This window comes from Scyliorhinus canicula, chromosome 7 (assembly GCF_902713615.1).
Source record: "Scyliorhinus canicula chromosome 7, sScyCan1.1, whole genome shotgun sequence".
Classification (NCBI taxonomy): Eukaryota; Metazoa; Chordata; class Chondrichthyes; order Carcharhiniformes; family Scyliorhinidae; genus Scyliorhinus; species Scyliorhinus canicula.
In genome coordinates, this window is record NC_052152.1 from 49950231 (window position 1) to 49969499 (window position 19269).

The 19269-nt window shown below is 49.1% G+C and overlaps 2 protein-coding genes across 10 annotated transcripts in view; both read left to right on the top strand.

The window, feature by feature from the left end:
- The window catches only part of hao2 (hydroxyacid oxidase 2 (long chain)), a 242731-nt gene extending 234687 nt beyond the window's left edge, over positions 1-8044 (top strand). For all 9 annotated transcript variants that reach the window (XM_038801985.1, XM_038801981.1, XM_038801983.1 and 6 more), the window contains one exon: positions 6534-8044. In XM_038801985.1, coding sequence (XP_038657913.1) covers positions 6534-6589 — 56 coding nt within the window. In that variant the 3' untranslated portion in view covers positions 6590-8044. The remainder of the gene's footprint in view (positions 1-6533) is intronic.
- An 812-nt stretch (positions 8045-8856) lies between these two features.
- LOC119968947 overlaps positions 8857-19269 on the top strand; it is an 89833-nt gene continuing 79420 nt past the window's right edge. Inside the window, exon 1 of the mRNA XM_038801971.1 lies at positions 8857-10134. The gene's annotated coding sequence lies outside the window, so the exon portion shown is untranslated. The remainder of the gene's footprint in view (positions 10135-19269) is intronic.

Consider the following 19269-nt stretch of genomic DNA (forward strand, 5'->3'; position numbering starts at 1 on the left):
AGACGGTCAGTGCTAAACACACACTTATCCTTATTGTAAGTTAAATTAGGGAGTTTTGCGGTTCGGAGGAATTTTTGGAGGTTGATGTCGTGGTCCTGCTGGTCGTGGCCGCAGATGCTGACGTTATCGAGATACGGGAAGGTGGCCCGTAAACCGTGCTTGTCGACCATTCGGTCCATCTCCCGTTGGAAGACCGAGACTCCATTTGTGACACCGAATGGAATCCTGAGGAAGTGGTAGAGGCGCCCATCTGCCTCAAACACGGTGTACTTTCGGTCACTCGCGAGGATGGGGAGCTGGTGGTAGGCAGACTTAAGGTCCACCGTCACGAAATACAAGACTTTGTATTTCGCGATCCTCTTAACCAGGTCGGAAATACGGGGGAGAGGATACGCGTCCAGCTGCGTAAACCTGTTGATGGTCTGACTGTAATCAATGACCATCCGGTTTTTCTCCCCAATCTGAACTACCAGCACTTGGGCTCGCCGGGACTGTTGCTGGCCTCGATCACTCCTTCCTTAATGAGCCTCTGGACCTCGGACCCGATGAAGGTCCGGTCCTGGGCACTGTATCGTCTGCTCTGAGTGGCGACAGGTTTACAATCTGGGGTGAGATTAGCAAACAAGGAAGGGGGTCCACTTTGAGGGACACGAGGCTGCAGGCAGTAAGGAGGGGAATAGGGCCGCTGAATTGGAAGGTCAAGCTCTGCAGGTTGCACTGGAAATCCAGGCCCAAGAGTGCCGGAGCGCATAGACGGGGGAGAATGAGGAGTTTGAAGTTTTTGAAAACCCTCCCCTGGGCCGTGAGATCCGCTATGCAGCACCCGGTGATCTGGACGGAGTGCGAACCTGAGGCCAATTCAATTTTATGTTTAACTGGATGGATGGGGAGCGCGCAGCGTCTTACCGTGTTGGGGTGGACGAAACTTTCCGTGCTCCCGGAGTCCAGCAGGCATCTCGTTTTGTGTCCGTTGAGCTGGACCATTGTCGTAGTCTTGGCGAGCGTGCGTGGTCGCGACTGGTCGAGTTTGATGGAAGCAAGTCGTGGTGATAGTTCCAGATCCTCCTCGGTGGCAGAGTAATCGCTGGCAGGGCCTTCCGTGTTGGCCCAAGATGGCGGCGCCCATGGCCTGCACATGGCGTCCGGGGCCCAAGATGGCGGCTCCCGTTGGAACCTCGTGGCGGCTGGGGGCAGTGTCAGCGGCGTCTACGGGCCAGCCGGGACAGCCGGAAGCGAGGGTCGGGAGGCCCGTGGGGACGTTGCGGGGGCTGGGAGGCGAGCCGGAGAGGTCGGTGCTCGGCGCTGGGCCCTAGGGGGGCCCGGGGGGGGGGGGGGGGGGGGGGGGTGGCGATCCGCAGTCGCTGCGCGGAACAGCAGCGACCGACTTGGTCTGGCAGACCACCGCGTAGTGGCCCTTCTTCCCGCAGTTCTTGCACAGAGCAGAGTGGGCCGGGCAGTGCGGGCGGGGGTGCTTGGTGAGACAACAAAAATAGAGGCGGGGCCCCACTAGTTTGTCGGAGCGACCCGCAGCGCAGGCTTGGGGGGGGTCGGGGTCCGCGGAGGATGGGGGTGGCGTGTACCAGAAGTCCAGGGGGTTGCCGCGCGGCCGGGGGCATATGCGTGGGCGTTCAGGTCAGCAACCTCCAGGGAGGTTGCAAGGGTCCGTGCCTCAGCTAGTCTGAGGGCGTTCTTCTCCAGCAATCGTTGTCGGATAGAAGGGGTCTGCATGCCAGCAACGTAAGCGTCTCTAATTAAAAGTTCCATGTGCTCAGTCGCCGAAACTTGGAGACATGCGCACATTCTCCCTAGAGCTGCGAGGGCCTGGTAAAACTCATCGAGTGACTCACCAGGGAACTGTTGTCTAGTCATCAGGAGATGCCATGCGTATACTTCGTTGACCAGCCGGAGAAAGTGTCCTTTGAGAATCTCCATGGCCGCATCATAATCGCTTTCGTCCTCAATCATAGAGTAGATCGCTGTGCCCACGCATGAGTGGAGGATGTGAAGTTTCTGCTCCTTGGTGGGCTTGCTGGCTGCAGTCGTCAGGTAACTATTAAAACACGGCTGCCAGTGTTTAAAGATCACAGACGCATTTGCAGCATGCGGGCTGGTGCGGAGGCAGTCAGGCTTGATGCGAAGCTCCATTCCAAAATTCTAGCTGATTAAATTGATGTACCATCAATTCGACTCAAGACACAATTAGGATCCGAACTGTGGCTTTAATCAGCTAGTTGTTAGCCCGGTGGTCGACTACAGAGTAAGGCCGACCGCCGGGAACTCTGGGTACTTATACCCCACCTCGGAGGCGGGTCCTACTTGCCTCTCGACCAATTGGAGAGCAGTCACATGATTCGTCCCACCCAATCGGACGAGAGGCACATGACCAGCCAGAGCCAATGGGAAGCCAGTGCTCTGCACCAATTGCAGTGCTCATATCTATACCACCACAGTGGGGTTGTTGGGGGACCAGAGTTCTTACGATAAGATTGGGAAGGTGATTGTGGAGTATGTGGGATTCAATTGTAAAGGGGAAGTCATGCAGGCAGTGTTTTGGGAGGCTCTGAGGGCAGTAGTGAGGGGGGAGGTGATCTCTTTAAGGCTTAGGTGGACAAGGAGGTGAGGGAGGAGCGTTCAAAGTTGATAGAGGAGATGTTGGAGCTGGATAAGAGGAATGCTGGGGACTCTGACCCCTCCTGGACAGGAGGAAGGAGCTTCAGGTAAGGTTTGATCCGCTGTCCACAGGGAAGGCGGTGTGCCAATTGAGATGGGCAAGGAGGGCAGTCTACAAATATGGGCAGAAGGTGGGGCATACGCTGGCCGGCCAGCTCCGTAGGGAGGCAGCAGCGATGGAGATAGTCCAGGTACGGGATAGGACGGGGAAGCTAGTGGTGATGCCGGAGCAGATTAATAAGGTTTTTGATGAGTTGTATGAGATGTTCTATTGGCCAGAGCCACCGGGAGAGGAGTGAGGGATGAGTAAGTTCCTGGATGGGTTGGAGTTTGCGAGGTTGGGGGAGGAGGACAGGACCAAGTTGGAGGGGCCGGTGAGAAAGCAGGAGGTGAAGGAGGCAATTGGGAGGATGCAGTCAGGGAGGGCGACGGGGCCGGATGGTTTCCCAGTGGAATATTATAAGTTTAAGGACAAGTTGGCACCGCTGATGGTGGGAATGTTTGAGTAGGTGAAGGGGAGGGGGGTTTTGCAAAAGACGTTGGGGCAGGCTTTGATTTCCCTGTTGTTAAGACAGGATAAGGACCCGGTAGAGTCTGGATCTTATAAGCCCATATTCCAGTTAAATGTGGATGCCAAGATAATGTCAAAGGTTCTGCTGGCAAGGTTGGAGGGGTGTCTCCCAAAAGTGATAGGAGAGGATCAGACAGGGTTCTGGAGGGGAAGACAGCTATCCTCGAGTGTTAGAAGGCTGTTAAATGTGATCATGTCACCGCCAGATGGGAAGGAGATGAGGTGGTAATGGCACTGGGTGCAGAGAAGGTGTTTGGTCGGATAGAGTGGTTTTATTTGATGGCAATCCTGGAAAGATTTGGGATTGGGACGAGGTTTACGGCGTGGGTACGGCTGTTGTATAAGGAGCCGATGGTGAGTGTCCGCACGAATAGTATGAGTTTAAGGTATTTAACTCTGCATCGGCGTACCAAGCAGGGGTGCCCTATGACACCCCCCTGCTGTTTACATTGGCTATAGAGCTGCTGGCCATTGCTCTAAGGAACTCGGGGTTGTGGAGGATAGGGTATCCTTGTACGCTGACAATTTGCTACTGTACATCTCAGAGCCGAGTACGTCGATGGGGAATATAATGGCTCCAAAGATTCGGGTTGCTTTTGGGGTATAAATTGAACCTAGGGAAGGGTGAGTATTTTGTGGTGTCCCAACCGGGAGTAGGGGCAGGGATGGAGGTCTGCCATTTCGTAGGGCGGCAACCCACTTCAGGTACTTGCGGGTGCAGGCGGCGTGAGATTGGGGGGCTCTGAAGATATAATTTTATTAGTTTGGTGGGAAAGATGAAGGCTAATTTTGCAAGGTGGGATAACCTCCCTCTGTCGTTGGCGGGCCTGGTGCAGGCAGTTAAAATGAATGTACTACCGCGATTTTGGATCCTATTTCTGTGTCTGCCGGTATTTCTACCCAAATGGTTTTTCAAGGAGGTAGACAAATTGGTCACCTTGCTAATTGGGGGTGGGGAGGTGAAAAGTGGTCAGGGTTAGGGGGGCAGTCCTGCAGAGAGGGCTACAGGCAGGGGGGCTGGGCCTCCAAAACGTATTGTATTATTACTGAGCGGCGAACACTGAGAAGGTGCGGGGCTGGGTCATTGGGGATTCGGAATCCCGGTGGGTTAAGATAAAGGAGGGCTCCTCCAGGGGGTCAGGGTTGAGCTGGAAAGGTATTGGAGGGAGGTATTTAACATCATCTCGGGGGTGCTGTATATGGACTTGGAGCTGGGTGCCCTAGAAGCCATTTTCGGGGTGTCGGTCTGGCCCGAATTGCAGGTGGGTGCAGGGGCAGACATTTTAGCCTTCACCTCGCTGATTGCTCAGAGGCGGGTCTTGTTGGGGTGGAGGTCAGCTTCTCTGCCCTGTGCCTCGGCATGGTGGGGGGTGACCTGCTGGTGTTTTTGACCCTGCAGAAGATGAAGTTTGATTAAGTGGGGGGGGAGGGGGGGGAGACGAAGGAGGTATTCTATTTTATGGTCTGTGTTATGGTTGTGGTAAATATGCACACAGAACATCTAGTTATTTGACTAGTAAGATAGTTTATGAACAAAATGAACATGTGGAAAGATAAATAACAAATTATGATACAAACGGCAACGAATAGGTGAATTCAATGAATTCTCTTGGAGCTGCTTCTAGTGCGACTGTCCTCTAGTACAACGTACGACCGACTGTCAGATCTCTGGAATCATATGGTGGATCTCTATCGGCACCTGCTGGATGGAGGTCTTATTGATTACTATACACATGACACATTCTCTTGTGTCTAATTTAGCAGGAGTGAGGAACCAGAATGTTGCAGCTTGGTCGGGATTCTCCATCCCACTAGCCCCGTTTTCCGGCGTGCCCCCGCTGGCAGTGGAATTCTTTGTTCCCGCAGCCGGCCAATGGGGTTTCCTATTGGGCTCATCCCCACACCGTCGGAAAACCTGTGGGCATTGGTGCGCTGCCGGCAAAGCGGAGGATCCTGCCATCGGAGGATCCCGCTGAAGGTACATAGAAAACTCGGAAACTGGTGTAGAAATAGCAGCAGAACAGAAGTGTAGATAAAACAGGAATTAGGTAGTGGAAACAGGCTAACATGTTGTTAGAATCCACGTGTGTTAATGCGAGCAATACACAGACTATGAGGCTGATGAACTGCAGGCACAAGTTGTCACACTGGGTGATGACGTAGAGGCTATAACGGAGACCTGGCTTAAACATGGGCAAGAATGGAAACTAAGCATTCCTGGCTGTAATATATTCAGGCTCGCAAGCACAAAGTAGAAACCTTGACTGATTTGTATAAGTGCGTGGCAGATATGGTGATGAGGACTGAATATAACAGACAGTGGCCGTGATCTTCCGGCCATGCGGCACTGGAAGAGTAGCCCGCCATGGCACAGCATGGCCAGTGGACTCGCTAGATCTACCCAGCTCACAACACCTTTTTAAATGGCATCCATGTCTCTCGCTACAACGGGGAGTTCTAACGAGTGGAGCTCCCCATTGTAAAAAAAACAAGGCTACGTGTGGCCTCGGCTGCATGTTCCCTGTTTAGACCCCATATTCAACGCGAGTGAAGTGAAAACTAAACAGCCTACAAAAGCATAACTCCATAATTTTCACACAAACACAGAATTGTTATAATGCAAAAGGAGGCCATTTGGCCCATCGTGTCTTCACCGGCTCTCCAAATGAGCCAATTTAACATAATACAGTCAAGATTTCTAGATTTCAACATAATCACTATATTTTGTTTGAACGTACATTGTTTAATCCATTTTTCTAAGTCATTGAAAATATTCTCTAATTACTGTTGAGTGATTTTATGAGTATAACGTTAACAGCAACATTAGCAATATTTACAGTAAAAATGTTTATGAATTATATTTTAATGTGTCTTTTGGTCCTACCATGTATGTATCCAGATTTATTAAAGTTTAATGTTGCTACAGGTTCATTATTAATAATTTGTACTGTGTACTACACATGTTTGTGTGGAATTCTCCATGGGTAGCCTGGTTAAGAGTCTTGCAAGATTAACATTGACAAAAGCATTGATAATGCACAAGTTTTAAAATGAATTGCAAAATATGTCATTAGACGTGCTTTCTGAAGTTCACCTTCTGACAGCAGCTGTGAGTCAACAATGAATGGTGCATCTTCCGTTCAGAGAATTCTGTTCTTAGTTATGCCAGAAACTGTTTGACATAAGTCTAACAGACAGAAACCTATATGTTATCGTTGTGTAGTGAATGGTAGCAGCAATTTTCTGCACGAGGGTTTTATCTAATATCACCAATGTTCTACCTCTGATACAGGCTGTAGAAATATCTCCGAGATCAACAGGAACCTTGTTCAGTTTTCCAAGCTTTAGAATGATTCCTGAAATGAAATTGAGTACCATATCTGAGTTTGGGCACCTTCGCTGGAAGATCAGTATATCTAGAAAGAAAAGAACATTTTAGACAAATTTGGACCTAATTGAAAAACACTGTAACCAAGGCAAATAAACACATCAGAATATAGTGAATAACTTCTATTTCATAATGCAATAACCATTGAAGTATGTCTGTTTGAGAAATAATTTTCTTGTTGACATGTATAAATGTTCTTTACCTGATCCCATTTAATTGCAGCATTGACACCACTGTTAGGAGAGGTAATTCTCTCTGCAAGTTTCTCTACCTCCCTCTTTTCCTTTCAAACGTTCTTTGAAATCCAACCAAGCGTTTGGTCATCTCTTAAATCTCCCTTTCGTTGCCACAGCATCTTTATTCCTCATGCCACCTTTAAGTCCTTGGGATTCTTTCGTGCCAAGAGTGCTATTCAAATGTAATTTATTGGTTTTGCTGGAGCACAGCCTCTGTGTGAAACATAGATACATTCTGTAATGTAAATTCTGCTCAAAGCCAATGGCTTACCATGGAACCAGGTGGTTTGTGGTGCGAGTGGGACTTGATTATCATTACTCTTTCATCTTTTTAACTTCAGCCCAGATAGAGGAGATGCAAAGTTACTTTTGTGGAAGATTGGGTGGCAATGTGTATCAGAATAATATACTTTAAACTCCGCCAACCCAATATTCATCTTTAGGGTTAGTTTCCTTCAGATCTCTAAAGAACACCACTTAAGGTATAAAATTGTAACAAATACACAATATTGTCAATGTCTCTGTCATTGCAATGGGATAATCCTTCTGCTAATTGAGATTAAGATTGTAATATGTAAGAGATTTTGACAAGATCATAAACTTCAAGGGAAAAGGTTGGACATTTAATACATTTATTGTCTCCCTAAAATTGCAATACATCCTGTAAGACACTGACTAACTGTAATCTCGTATGTAAACATATTGGTGAGCTTTGACAGTTGCGTTTGTAACCACAATAGTTATCACATCCATTATGTAATTTGCCAAACGGTTTACACAGCATGATAGAAAGTGTGAACATTTCACATAATCAGAAAGAAGAATTTTATTAGGAAAATATTTATTAGATGCTCACCGCCCTATACCGATTTCAACACTGTTGACACTTCCTTTTAAAACAATAATGGCATTTAAAATTAAAACTCTTCAGACAGCATTTCAGTTACAATTCCTTCCAATTATTGGAAATTACATATACAGAGCTTAAAACACATAAGTAATACTGGGAACAGTTTGACAAGAGTAATCAGATTTTTTGCATGTTATGATAAACTGTGTTTTGGATTTCATATATTTGAGTATATTGGATTACATTGTGCAATTTTAATCAAGCTTACGAGACATGTGGCTCGTGAAGGTTTGTTTCAAGTTAAATTCAACATTAAATTGAGCTCAGAATGTTTGTTAGTTAAATACTGTGCACCTTCACATCTGACTGGCTGCAGTAATCTGAAAAGTAACTTTCTAAACATGCCTTCAGTGAGGCAAATGTCTCCGAGCAATTTACTGAATAGGAGAAAGGTGGGTCACTGGACAGCAAATAATAAAGGGGGTAGAAAATTGCCTGTGTAGTGGAGGAGGTGGGTATTGGAGAAATGTAGTTATTGGGATGGGTAACTTGAAAAGAGTTTTGAAAGCAGAGGGCAGGGTGAAGAGGTAGAGTGATTTGGGAAGGGAGCTCCCGATCGAGGGGCAATTGTGGGTGAATCATTGGTCACTGCTGGTAAAACGGAGAGGCTGAGATACAAAGAGCAGAGTGTTGATGGAGGAACAGAGGATATCTGAGCAACATGGAGCTAGAGGAGATCAATTATTGAAGTGGATGAGGAGGGATTTGTTAAGGGGATTTTCTGGGCCAGTTTGGCAGAGCAAATTCAGCCAGTGAAGTTGGGGAGGGCAGAGGTGTTAGGTGTGCATGATTTTGTGAAGGAAAGAATGGGGCCTGCTGCATTCTCAATTCAGCCACGTAGAGAAAGCCCGATGTTAACCAGCATCACAAAATGAATTGTCATTCAGAGAGGTCACCAATACCTGAAATACTTTATAATTTGTAGATGACACATTTCAAAACATTTTATTTCTGATAAAGAATAATGGTGCTGTTAAATTATAATTATCCATAGATTTATTTCAGTCATTTTTCTATCTGAAATGTTTTCAAGACTATCTCTAAATTATGTTTATTGCTGTTTATGCAGTTGCTGATCTGCTGAAATCATATGTTCGGAATGCATCTCTTTCGTTGTTGGAGCAGTATTTTTTCACTTTGAAATATCTGATAACTAATCCACCCATAAAAAAAAATAGTTAAATGGTATATTTGAGATGCAAACTCAATATACTGTGGGTCAAACCACGTTTCTAAAGAACGTCAGTGCCACTTGCTGGTCACAAACAGTTGCACATGCCCATAATATTGCAGACATATTTTGGAATATTGGCCCAAATCTTCCAGTCTCCAGATTGTCAGACAACAGACCTACACCCCCCGCCCCGCCCCTCCCCCGAAGATGCTCTTTGGAACTCCTCGGAAGTATCAATATTCTGACTGTGTGGAAGTTACCTGGGAAGTTTGAACTACTGATGGCCAATTCTCCTGCTCACTAGCCCCCTCTGGAAAAAGTCCCTTATTCTAAGTTAGAGTCTTTCGACAGTTCCAATTTGTTTGCCTGGATAGTTAGCCAGGAAATGTTAAACAGAAAAATCCTCGTTTAACTCCTGGGTAACTATACAACTGATCACCTGATCCCACCTAATTCCCCCATCTGTGCTGAATGGATCCTATGATCTGGCCTGACAACTCCTCCTGGCCCAACCTGAGAACCCCATCCAACTCATCTACCCAGATACCCACCTGCCACCCTACTGACCTGCCCCACCCTACTGACCTACCACCCTATCACCTGTCACCCCCCTCCCAACACCCTAGTCAGCTTCACCCTACCTGATTATCTCACCTGCCCTATCCCGTCACCCCTTAGCCCTCTTACCTAATCCACCCATACCTACTTATCTCATTGATCCTACCCCCTCACCCACTTAGCTGACCTACCTTAGCCCTCTTACCTAATCCACCCGTACCTACTTATCTCATCGACCCTACCCTCTCACCCACTTAGCTGACCTACCTTAGCCCTCTTACCTAATCCACCCGTACCTACTTATCTCATCGACCCTACCCTCTCACCCACTTAGCTGAGCCACCTTAGCCCTCTTACCTAATCCACCCGTACCTACTTATCTCATCGACCCTACCCTCTCACCCACTTAGCTGAGCCACCTTAGCCCTCTTACCTTCTCCTCACAGCTTTTCAAAGTAGTTTTCGGACATTTTAACGATTTACTTACCTGACTTTGGCAGCTAGTGCCATGAAAAGGGGACTTGGCTCCTGCAAGAATTCCCTTCCCTGATGTCTCCGAGATTTCCTGTGCTGAGTCAGTTTGGAAGAATTTTTCATCAGAAGTTTGCCCAGAAAAATTGGAGGCAGGTAAGTGGAATTCTTTTTTGTCTGATCAGGGTCAGAAATAGAGGGTCCTATCTTGATGGGACGGTTGGGCCGTTATATCATATCCCTACAACTAACATTTGCGATATTTTTATTGCTTCACTGAGGCAGAAACATTGTGTGTGAAACATTTTAATCTGATGTGATAGATTACATCAGATTGTAATTCTGCTGTAATTAGTGGGGTAACAAGTGGCTAAGTACAACAATGTCATGCCCTTTCACTGCCGAGTTCATAGGTGAAGTACTGTTATAGTCTAGCCTGTCTGTGAGCGAGCAGCAGTTTCCCATTTGCATGTTTAACTGCATCGATGTGGACCAAGAGTTCTGTCTAATTTACCCCGTAACTGTAGAAGTTGCTGGGCTGCGGAGACTGACGACAAGAGATGAACGAGCAGAATCAATCTGAACAGCTCTGACATTGAAAATGAAAATCGCTTATTGTCACGAGTAGGCTTCACTGAAGTTACTGTGAAAAGCCCCTAGTCGCCACATTCCGGCGCCTGTCCGGGGAGGCTGGTACGGGAATCGAACCGTGCTGCTGGCCTGCTTGGTCTGCTTTATAAGCCAGCGATTTAGCCTTGTGAGCTAAACCAGCCCCATTGCTGTGTGTCTGCCCGTGCTAAGGAGAACTTCCCCATCACTGACACATCCCAGTGTCACTGTTACCCTCAATGCAAAGTCTGGACAATTGAATTCAAGTTTACAATGTGTCATACAGGTATTATTAACTCATTACTACACTGCTACTGCATACCCTCTTCATACACCAGAGGGTGCAGGCTACCAACAGCTTTACAGATCTATCCTGCAGTCATGTGGTGCCTCTTGATAGTTATTGGGCAGCATGGTAGCACAAGTGTATAGCACTCTGGCTTCACAGCGGCAGAGTCCCAGGTTCAATTCCCTGCTGGGTCAGTGTCTGTGCGGAGTCTGCACGTTCTCCCCGTGTCTGGGTGGGATTCCTCCGGGTGCTCCGGTTTCCTTCCACAGTCCAAAGAAGTGCAGGTTAGGTGGATTGGCCATGATAAATTGCTCTTAGTGACCAAAAAGGTTAGGTTAGGAGGGGTTATTTGGTAACGTAGGGATAGGGTGGAAGTGAGGGCTTAAGTGGGTCGATGCAGACTCGATGGGCCGAATGGCCTCCTTCTGCATTCTTAAGTTCTGTGTTCTATGTTCTTATGTTCATTCACTGCACCACAGCCAAAGGAAATGGGAAGAGAACTCACTCAACAACAGTAAAACATTCCCCACTGATAAATTAATATTTTAATCTCTTCAACTGGATAAGTTGTTCCAAACATCCTTACTGATCAGACCCACAGTGGAAAAGAGATTTAATAGAATCATAAAATGGACTAGCACAGGAGGCCATTCTTCCCATCGTGTCTATGGCAGCTCTTTCCACAAGCAATCCAGTTGGTCCCATTTCCTGATTTTGCCTGCCAATGTAAAACCGTTATTTAAAAAGGGAAGGAGATAGAAATACAGGTAACTATAGGCCAGTTATCTTGACATCTGTCATTGGGAAAGTGTTAGAGTCCATTATAAAGGATGGAATAGCAGAGAATTTAGCAACACAAAATATAATCCGACAAAGTCAGCATGGTTTGATGAAGGGAAATCATGGCTGACAGATTGTTTAGAAATATTTGTACCGATAAAAGGGAGTAGTGAGGAGGTGTCTGGCGAACACCTCATTTACGGGCTTTACGAAATGAGCCTTGAGGGTTGTGACCGCCGCAAGATGACCGACTTCGGGCTATCCGCAATGACCTCTGTCACCCGGGGGACACCCGGCTTACCCATTTCATTAAGGCCCGCAATTTGCCCTTCTCCACCGAGGAGGTCAAGGCAATGACCAGGGACTGCCAAGACTGCGCGGAGTGCAAACCGCACTTCTACCGGCCAGACAAGTCCCGCCTGGTAAAGGCCTCCCAGCCCTTTGAGCGCCTAAGTATTGACTTCAAAGGCCCCTCCCCCTCCACCAACCGTAATATATACTTCCTCACTGTCATCGATGAGTACTCCTGCTTCCCCTTCGCCATCCCCTGCCCCGACATGACCTCGGCCACCGTAATAAAGGCACTGCACAGCATCTTCACACTGTTCGGAAAGTGTTCCATCGATGGAAAGAAACAGGAAACTCCTGTTCAGCAAGGGTGATGCAATCAAGATCCATTGTGCTCTGGAACACTTGTATGACAAACTATTAAACAATTATGGCCTCTTTGTACATGGTTCGTCCTGCTGCAAAGTTGATCACTACTGTCGCAAAGTTACATATTCATACAATAATAATAATCTTTATTGTCACAAATAGGCTTACATTAACACTGCAGTGAAGTGTGAAAAGCCCCTAGTCGCCACATTCGAGCACCTGTTCAGGTACACAGAAGGAGAATTCAGAATGTCCAATTCACCTAACAGTACATCCTTCGGGACTTGTGGGAGGAAACCGGAGCACCCGGAGTAAACCAACGCAGACACAGGGAGATGTGCAGACTCCACCCAGACAGTAACCCAAGCTGGGAATCAAACCTGGGACCCTGGCGCTGTGAAGCAATAGTACTAACCACTGTGCTAATGTGCAGCCCATGCAAGGTCTTTTGTCCTTTAATGTAAGCATGATAACTACTGTAAGTGGGTAATCACATAGGTCCACGCAGCAATAATGAGTTTCTGTGTTGACTTGCATGCTCTGGCAGAGGGCCAATACGAATTCCAGCCAAAGCTTTATTTGGTAGTTCCTTGGGCCTCTATGTCTTTTCCCCTTTTGTCAGCCTGTCCCCAGTACACAGCAAAAAACTTGGCAGATGACATTTACGGGCAGCACGGTAGCATTGTGGATAGCACAATCGCTTCACAGCGCTAGGGTCCCAGGTTCGATTCCGGCTTGGGTCACTGTCTGTGTGGAGTCTGCACATCCTCCCCGTGTGTGCGTGGGTTTCCTCCGGGTGCTCCGGTTTCCTCCCACAGTCCAAAGATGTGCAGGTTAGGTGGATTGGCCATGATAAATTGCCCTTAGTGTCCAAAATTGCCCTTAGTGTTGGGTGGGGTTACTGGGTTATGGGGATAGGGTGGAGGTGTTGACCTTGGGTAGGGTGCTCTTTCCAAGAGCCGGTGCAGACTCAATGGGCTGAATGGCCTCCTTCTGCACTGTAAATTCTATGTAATAATGTAGGAAAATATGAAGTTATGCAATTTGGCAGAAAAAAATTAAGGAGAAAAATATTATTTAAATGGAGAAAAACTGCAGAAAGCTGCAGCACAGAGGCATTTGGCGGTTCTCATGCATAAAATACAAGAGGCCAGCATGCAAGGTAATAGGGAAGGCAAAGAGAATATTGGTCTTTATTTCAAAGGGAATGGAGTATAAAAAGAAGTAAGTCTTGTTAAAACTATATCAGGCACTAGTTAGACAGCACCTGGAATATTGTGAACAGTTTTAGCCCCTTATTCAGGGACATTAGAAGCAGTCCAGAGAAAGTTCACTAGGTTGATCCCAGGTATGGAGAGAGTTTCTTAAAGAAGAGGTTGAATAGGTCAGACCTGTGTTCATTAGAGTTTAGAAGAATGAGAGGTGACCTTATTGAGACTATTGGGTTTCAGGGGCTTGACAGGGCAGATACTGGGAGCTTGTTTCCCCTTGTGGGAGAGTCTAGTAAAGAGAGGGCATAATCTCAGAATAAGGGGTTGTCCATTTGAGGCAGTGATGAGGGGGAATTCTTTCTCTCAAGAGGGTAGTGAATCTGTGGAATTCTTTCCCACAGAGAGCTGTAGGGGTTTGGTCGTTAAGTATTTTCAAGGTGGGCAACACGGCGGCGCAGTGGTTAGCATTGCTGCCTCGTGGCGCCGAGGTCCCAGGTTCGATCCCGGCTCTGGGTCACCGTCCGCGTGGAGTTTGCACATTCTTCCCGCGTTTAGGTGGGTTTCGCCCCCACAACCCAAAGATGGGCAGGGTAGGTGGATTGGCCATGCTAAATTGCCCCTTAATTGAAAAAATAAATTGTACTCTAAATTTGTTTTTAAAAGCATGTTCAATGCTCAGGTAGACAGCTTTTAATCAGTAAGGGAAGCAAGGGTTATGGGGATAAGCCAGGAAACTGGATTGAGGATTATCCACAGAGGGGCTCTCCCTACACGCAATTATTAGAGCCCTCTTCCCCTCCCCCTCCTCCCCCTACAAAATTGTCGTGGGCAGCCCTGCACAACCATCGCAACAATTCGCTGGCGCTCCCCCTCTCACTGCCAGGTACCCCCCTCACTGCTCACTCACCCCGTCACTGCCAAGTCCCCCCCCTTCAAAGGTCCTGCCACTCTTCTCCCCTGCAGCACACATAATAGGAACCCCCTGACAATTGGCCTCCCCAGAGGGACCCACCTGGCACTGCCCTGAGATACGTTGGCACAGGCTGGCACTTTTGTGGTGTGGGGCTGATCCTCCACAGATCGTGGTGCCATCCTTGGAAGCATTCGAGGAGAAAGAAGTGATTGACTAGAATGCTTTCAAGGTTGGGGGATTACTGCAATGTGGACCAAATGAAGAAGCTGGTGTTCTCCTTACAGAACAGTAAAGGTAAAGCTGTCAAAAGTCAGAAAGGATTTAAATAGAGTAAATAAGGAGAAAGTGTTCCCAATGGCGAAAAGGTTGATAAGCAGAGGGCACTGATTTAAGGTGAATGGCAAAATAATCAGAGGCAACATGTGGGAAAGCATTTTTATGAAACAAGTTGTTCGGATTTGCAATGCACAGATGATGTGATGGGTACAAATCCAAAAGTGGCCTTTAAAGGGTATGGATAATTAGAGGTGGGGTGGTGCCTGTTAGAGCCAGCCAGGCTGGCTCCACAGAGATCGAGGTACCATCCTTGGAGACATTCTAGTAAATCCCTTCTGTATCATAGAATCATCGGATCTCGACAGCGCAGAAGGAGGCCATTCGGCCCATTGAGTCTACACCGACCCTTGGAAAGAGCACCCTACCTATGCCCCGATCCTACCTTGCCCACCCCCCACTCTATCCCCGTAACCCAGTAACCCCACCTAACCTTTAGAACACTAAGGGGCAATTTAGCATGGCCAATCCATCTAACCTGCACATCTTTTACTCTGGGAGTAAACCAGAGCACCTGGAGGAAGCCCACGCAGACACAGGGAGAGAGTGCAAACTCCACAGACAGATACTGGAACCGGAAGTGAACCCGGGCCCTGAAGCTGTGAGGCAGCAGTGCTAACCACTGGGCCACCATGCCACCCCTGCAACTCCAAAATCATCCCCAAGGTCATTGGGCCCAATTTTCACACTGCCTTGCACCCGGTGCCGATTCGGGGGCACCGGGTGAATCACGGGAGAGGCCCAAATCAAAATTCACGCTGGGTGTGATCCATTTACCAATTCCGGCACGGTCCCAATGCCGAGATCTGGATCACGCCCCAAAATGGCGAGAAGTTCATTAAGCCTAATTTGCATTCATTTCAATCTCATTAGCGAAATTGAATGCAGCGGCCTCTCGGGAGTCACCCGACTCCCAGCTAGAAGTCCCACGGGCGTCATTTAGAAATGCGGGAAGGTGGTGCAATGGTTAATGAGGCGAAGTGAGGAGGTGAGTAGCCTTTTCCATTTAGAGGCATGCAGCTCAAGGGCACTGTAGTTGCTGCCCTAGTGCGCGGGGGAAGGGGGGGGGAGGGTTGGAGGGCCTTTCGGGGGATTGGGGATGTTCGGGGGGCTGGAGGTGTCCAGGTTGGGGGGTGAGAGGCCTTGCATCTGTGAGGCCTTCAAGCTATCGGTAAATATTGTGGAGACCCATAACAGGCACAACCACAGCTGCAGCCTGTCTGTCCTACCAAACTCTTCCAGGTGAGAATCCTACTACAGGTTTTCTCATGAAAGTCAATTTCACCCCCTTTGACTGTGAGCAGCCTCTAGCTTCACAGCTGAAGGCTATTTAAAGGAGGGTTAACCTTGTTAGTTGTGAGAGCACATCACACTGCTGAACTCTCAAGTGCCTCCTCGAAGGAACAGGTGCCATGTCTGAGAGGATGATCAATGCACTGGAACTCCTGCAACCTTTGATGCCTGAATATCAGGAGCATCACATCATAGAGACAACTTCCTATAATCAAACACTAAAGAGCAGGGCTTCACACCCTCTCACAGCCGGCTGATGGGTAAGTCTGGATGAGCAGAGGACAGCTGAGCACGGGAATGAGCTTGCAGAGCGAACTTTCCCAGCACAACTGACTCTCTAGATGGTACTCTGAGAGAAGGCGGAACAGTTATGGTAAGAGTAGTAGAGGCTTGGGTGATATGAGGGCCCCGGAATGGAAGACCTAACTAATTGTCAGCCACTCTCCTCGAAATCCTTCCAGATACAAAAATGTTTGTTGGAGCCAATCCCACGGAGGCCGCCCTCGCTGTGCTTATCGTTGTCATTGCAAGCTGGAGATGACACCACATTGAGGGGGGGTATTGCACACCCTGAAGACCTGGCAACCCATCCGGCTGAGGAGGGAGCCAGATGGGGGGTTCAGTGATGTGCCAAGGTGCACATGAGTCAATTGGTCCTTCAACAAACTGACGCAGAGAAACTGCGTCTCAACAGAGAGCGTGGCACCTGTTCCATGTCCTCATGGACATGGCACCCCGTGGAGGAGGAGGGCACCAATTCCTATTGGTGAAAGTCACACATGCACTAAACCTTGCCAACAGCTTATTCCAAGGCTCAAGGTCGGGCCTGTGTGGCATTTCACAATCTTCAGCATTAGGGAGGTAGGCCCAGGCATCTGACTCTATCTCCTTCAATCTGGATTACGCTCACCAAGATGCCTGGGCTGCAGGATTCACTGTGCCCCAGGTCCAGGGGACCATCGATGGCTGCAGCAATGGGGCATCAGAGAGTGTCCTGAATTAACAGGAAGGGGTTCCACTCCCTGAATGTTCAGATTGTATCCGACCACCAGCTCAGGATCATACACGTGTATGCCCTCTACCCTGGGAGCATGCATGGCAGCTCCATCCTGGGGAATTCTGAAATCCCTGGTGTCTTTAAGGGTCACCCCAGGGTGATGGGATGACTCGTGTGTGACAGGAGATGCCCACTGAGGTCATGGCCAATGATGCTAGTTCAGAGGCCTGAGACTGTGGTGGAGTCCCGGTACAATGAGGCCCACGCTACACCCGTGCTGTCGTTGGGTTGTGCATCAGGTTGCTAAAAATGCGGCTCCACTGCCTGGAATTCTCTGATGGCTCTACAGTATACCACCCGAGAGGTTCTGCCACTTTGTGGTGGTCTGCGTGTCCACCACAATCAGGCACAGCTGTGGGGCAAATTGCTGGACAAGGAGGAGGAGAAGGGGGAACATGCAGCCTTGTCTGAGGAGGAGGAAGAGAAGGACCAAGAACGGATGGAGGACAGGCCCAAGGAGAAGCCGGAGGATGATGGACAGGTGGTGGCAAGGGTCTGACATGCCAGGATACCAGGAAGGTCCTCATCGTCCCAAGGTTCTCCTGAGTTGAGGCTCTGCCAATCAGCTGACCAATCCCCCACCCCCATCACACGGCTCTCTTTCTGGCCACACTCCCCTCCAAGGGTCCTGGTGAGGGTTTTTCAAACTCAGATTCGTGACCCACAGGTGGGTCAGAAGAGGGTGCTGGGAGTGATCAGTCCTGCCATTCCCGCGGTGGTGCCGATTGCAGGAGAAGCGCCAAACTGCCGCTACCGGCTTTTACACAGAGAATTGCAGCAGCTGCTGCCTTTTTAATGGAGATACAAATTACGCTGCATGGTGCCTTCCAGCCAGAAGCAGCAGCAGAGAGTAGGTCACGTGCCCTGCATGTTGAATTAACATGAAACGCCATCCAGGAAGGTGCTTTTGGCATCAAAGCAGGGAGCAGAGTTGTTTTGATTTTGTAGTTGTTGGCAAGCAAGGCAAGTGAACTGTGAAGATCAATGTTTTTTTTGAAAAGTATTGAAAAGTGTGCGTGGGTTTCCTCCGGGTGCTCCGGTTTCCTCCCACAGTCCAAAGATGTGCGGGTTATGTGGATTGGCCATGCTAAATTGCCCGTAGTGTCCTAAAAAGTAAGGTTAATGGGGGGATTGTTGGGTTATGGGTATAGGGTGGATACGTGGGTTTGAGTAGGGTGATCATTGCTCGGCACAACATCGAGGGCCGAAGGGCCTGTTCTGTGCTGTACTGTTCTACTTCTACTTCTACTTCTAAGAGACGGCCACAGACTCAAATAGGCAGTTTACCTGTTGGAGAGGGCCTCACATCAGAATCTGCTGGAGAGAGCTGGATCCGTTTAGTCCAGAGGAGACCGAGCAGTGGTAGTCTTAGAGCTCCAGGGCCTCTGGTTAACAACCCTGAAAAATGAAACGTAACTCGTAACAAAGAAGTATAAAGATGGGGCGGGATTCTCCTGAATCCCCCAATGGCCCGACGGCGGCGTAAAAAAATGGCGCGAACCACTCTGGCATCGGGCCAACCGGAAGTTGCAGAATCCTCAGCACTTCTGGGGGCTAGGCTGGCACCAGAGGGGTTGGCACTGCGCCAACCGGTGCCAAAGGGTCGGCACAAGTTAGCGCATGCGCAGAACCGCCGGCGTGGTTCCGTGTATGTGCAGACCGGCCGACGTTATTTGCACGTGCGCAGGGGGGTGTCTTCTCTGCGACGGCCATGCGGAGCTCTACAGAGGCCGGCGCGGAAGGAAGTAGTCCCCCCATGGCACAGGCCCTCCCGCAGATTGGTGGGCCCCGATCGTGGGACAGGCTACCGTGGGGGCCCACCTGGGGCCAGGTACCCCCGCGCCCCCCCCCCCCCCCGCCCAAGGACTGCACCAGCCGGCCTACCAGGCAGGTGCCACCGTGTGGGACCAATGTCCATTTCACGCCGGCGGGACTGGCCAGAAACCGACGGCCGCTCGGCCCATCAGGGCCCGGAGAATTGTCGGGAGGGCCGCTGCCAACGGCCCCCGACCGGCGCGGCATGATTCCCGCCCCTGCCCAAAAACCGCCGCCGGAGAATACGGCAGCCGGCGTCGGAGCGGTCGGGCGGGATTCACGCCACCCCCCCCCCCCCGGGGATTCTCCAACCCGGGGCGGAGGGCCGGAGAAT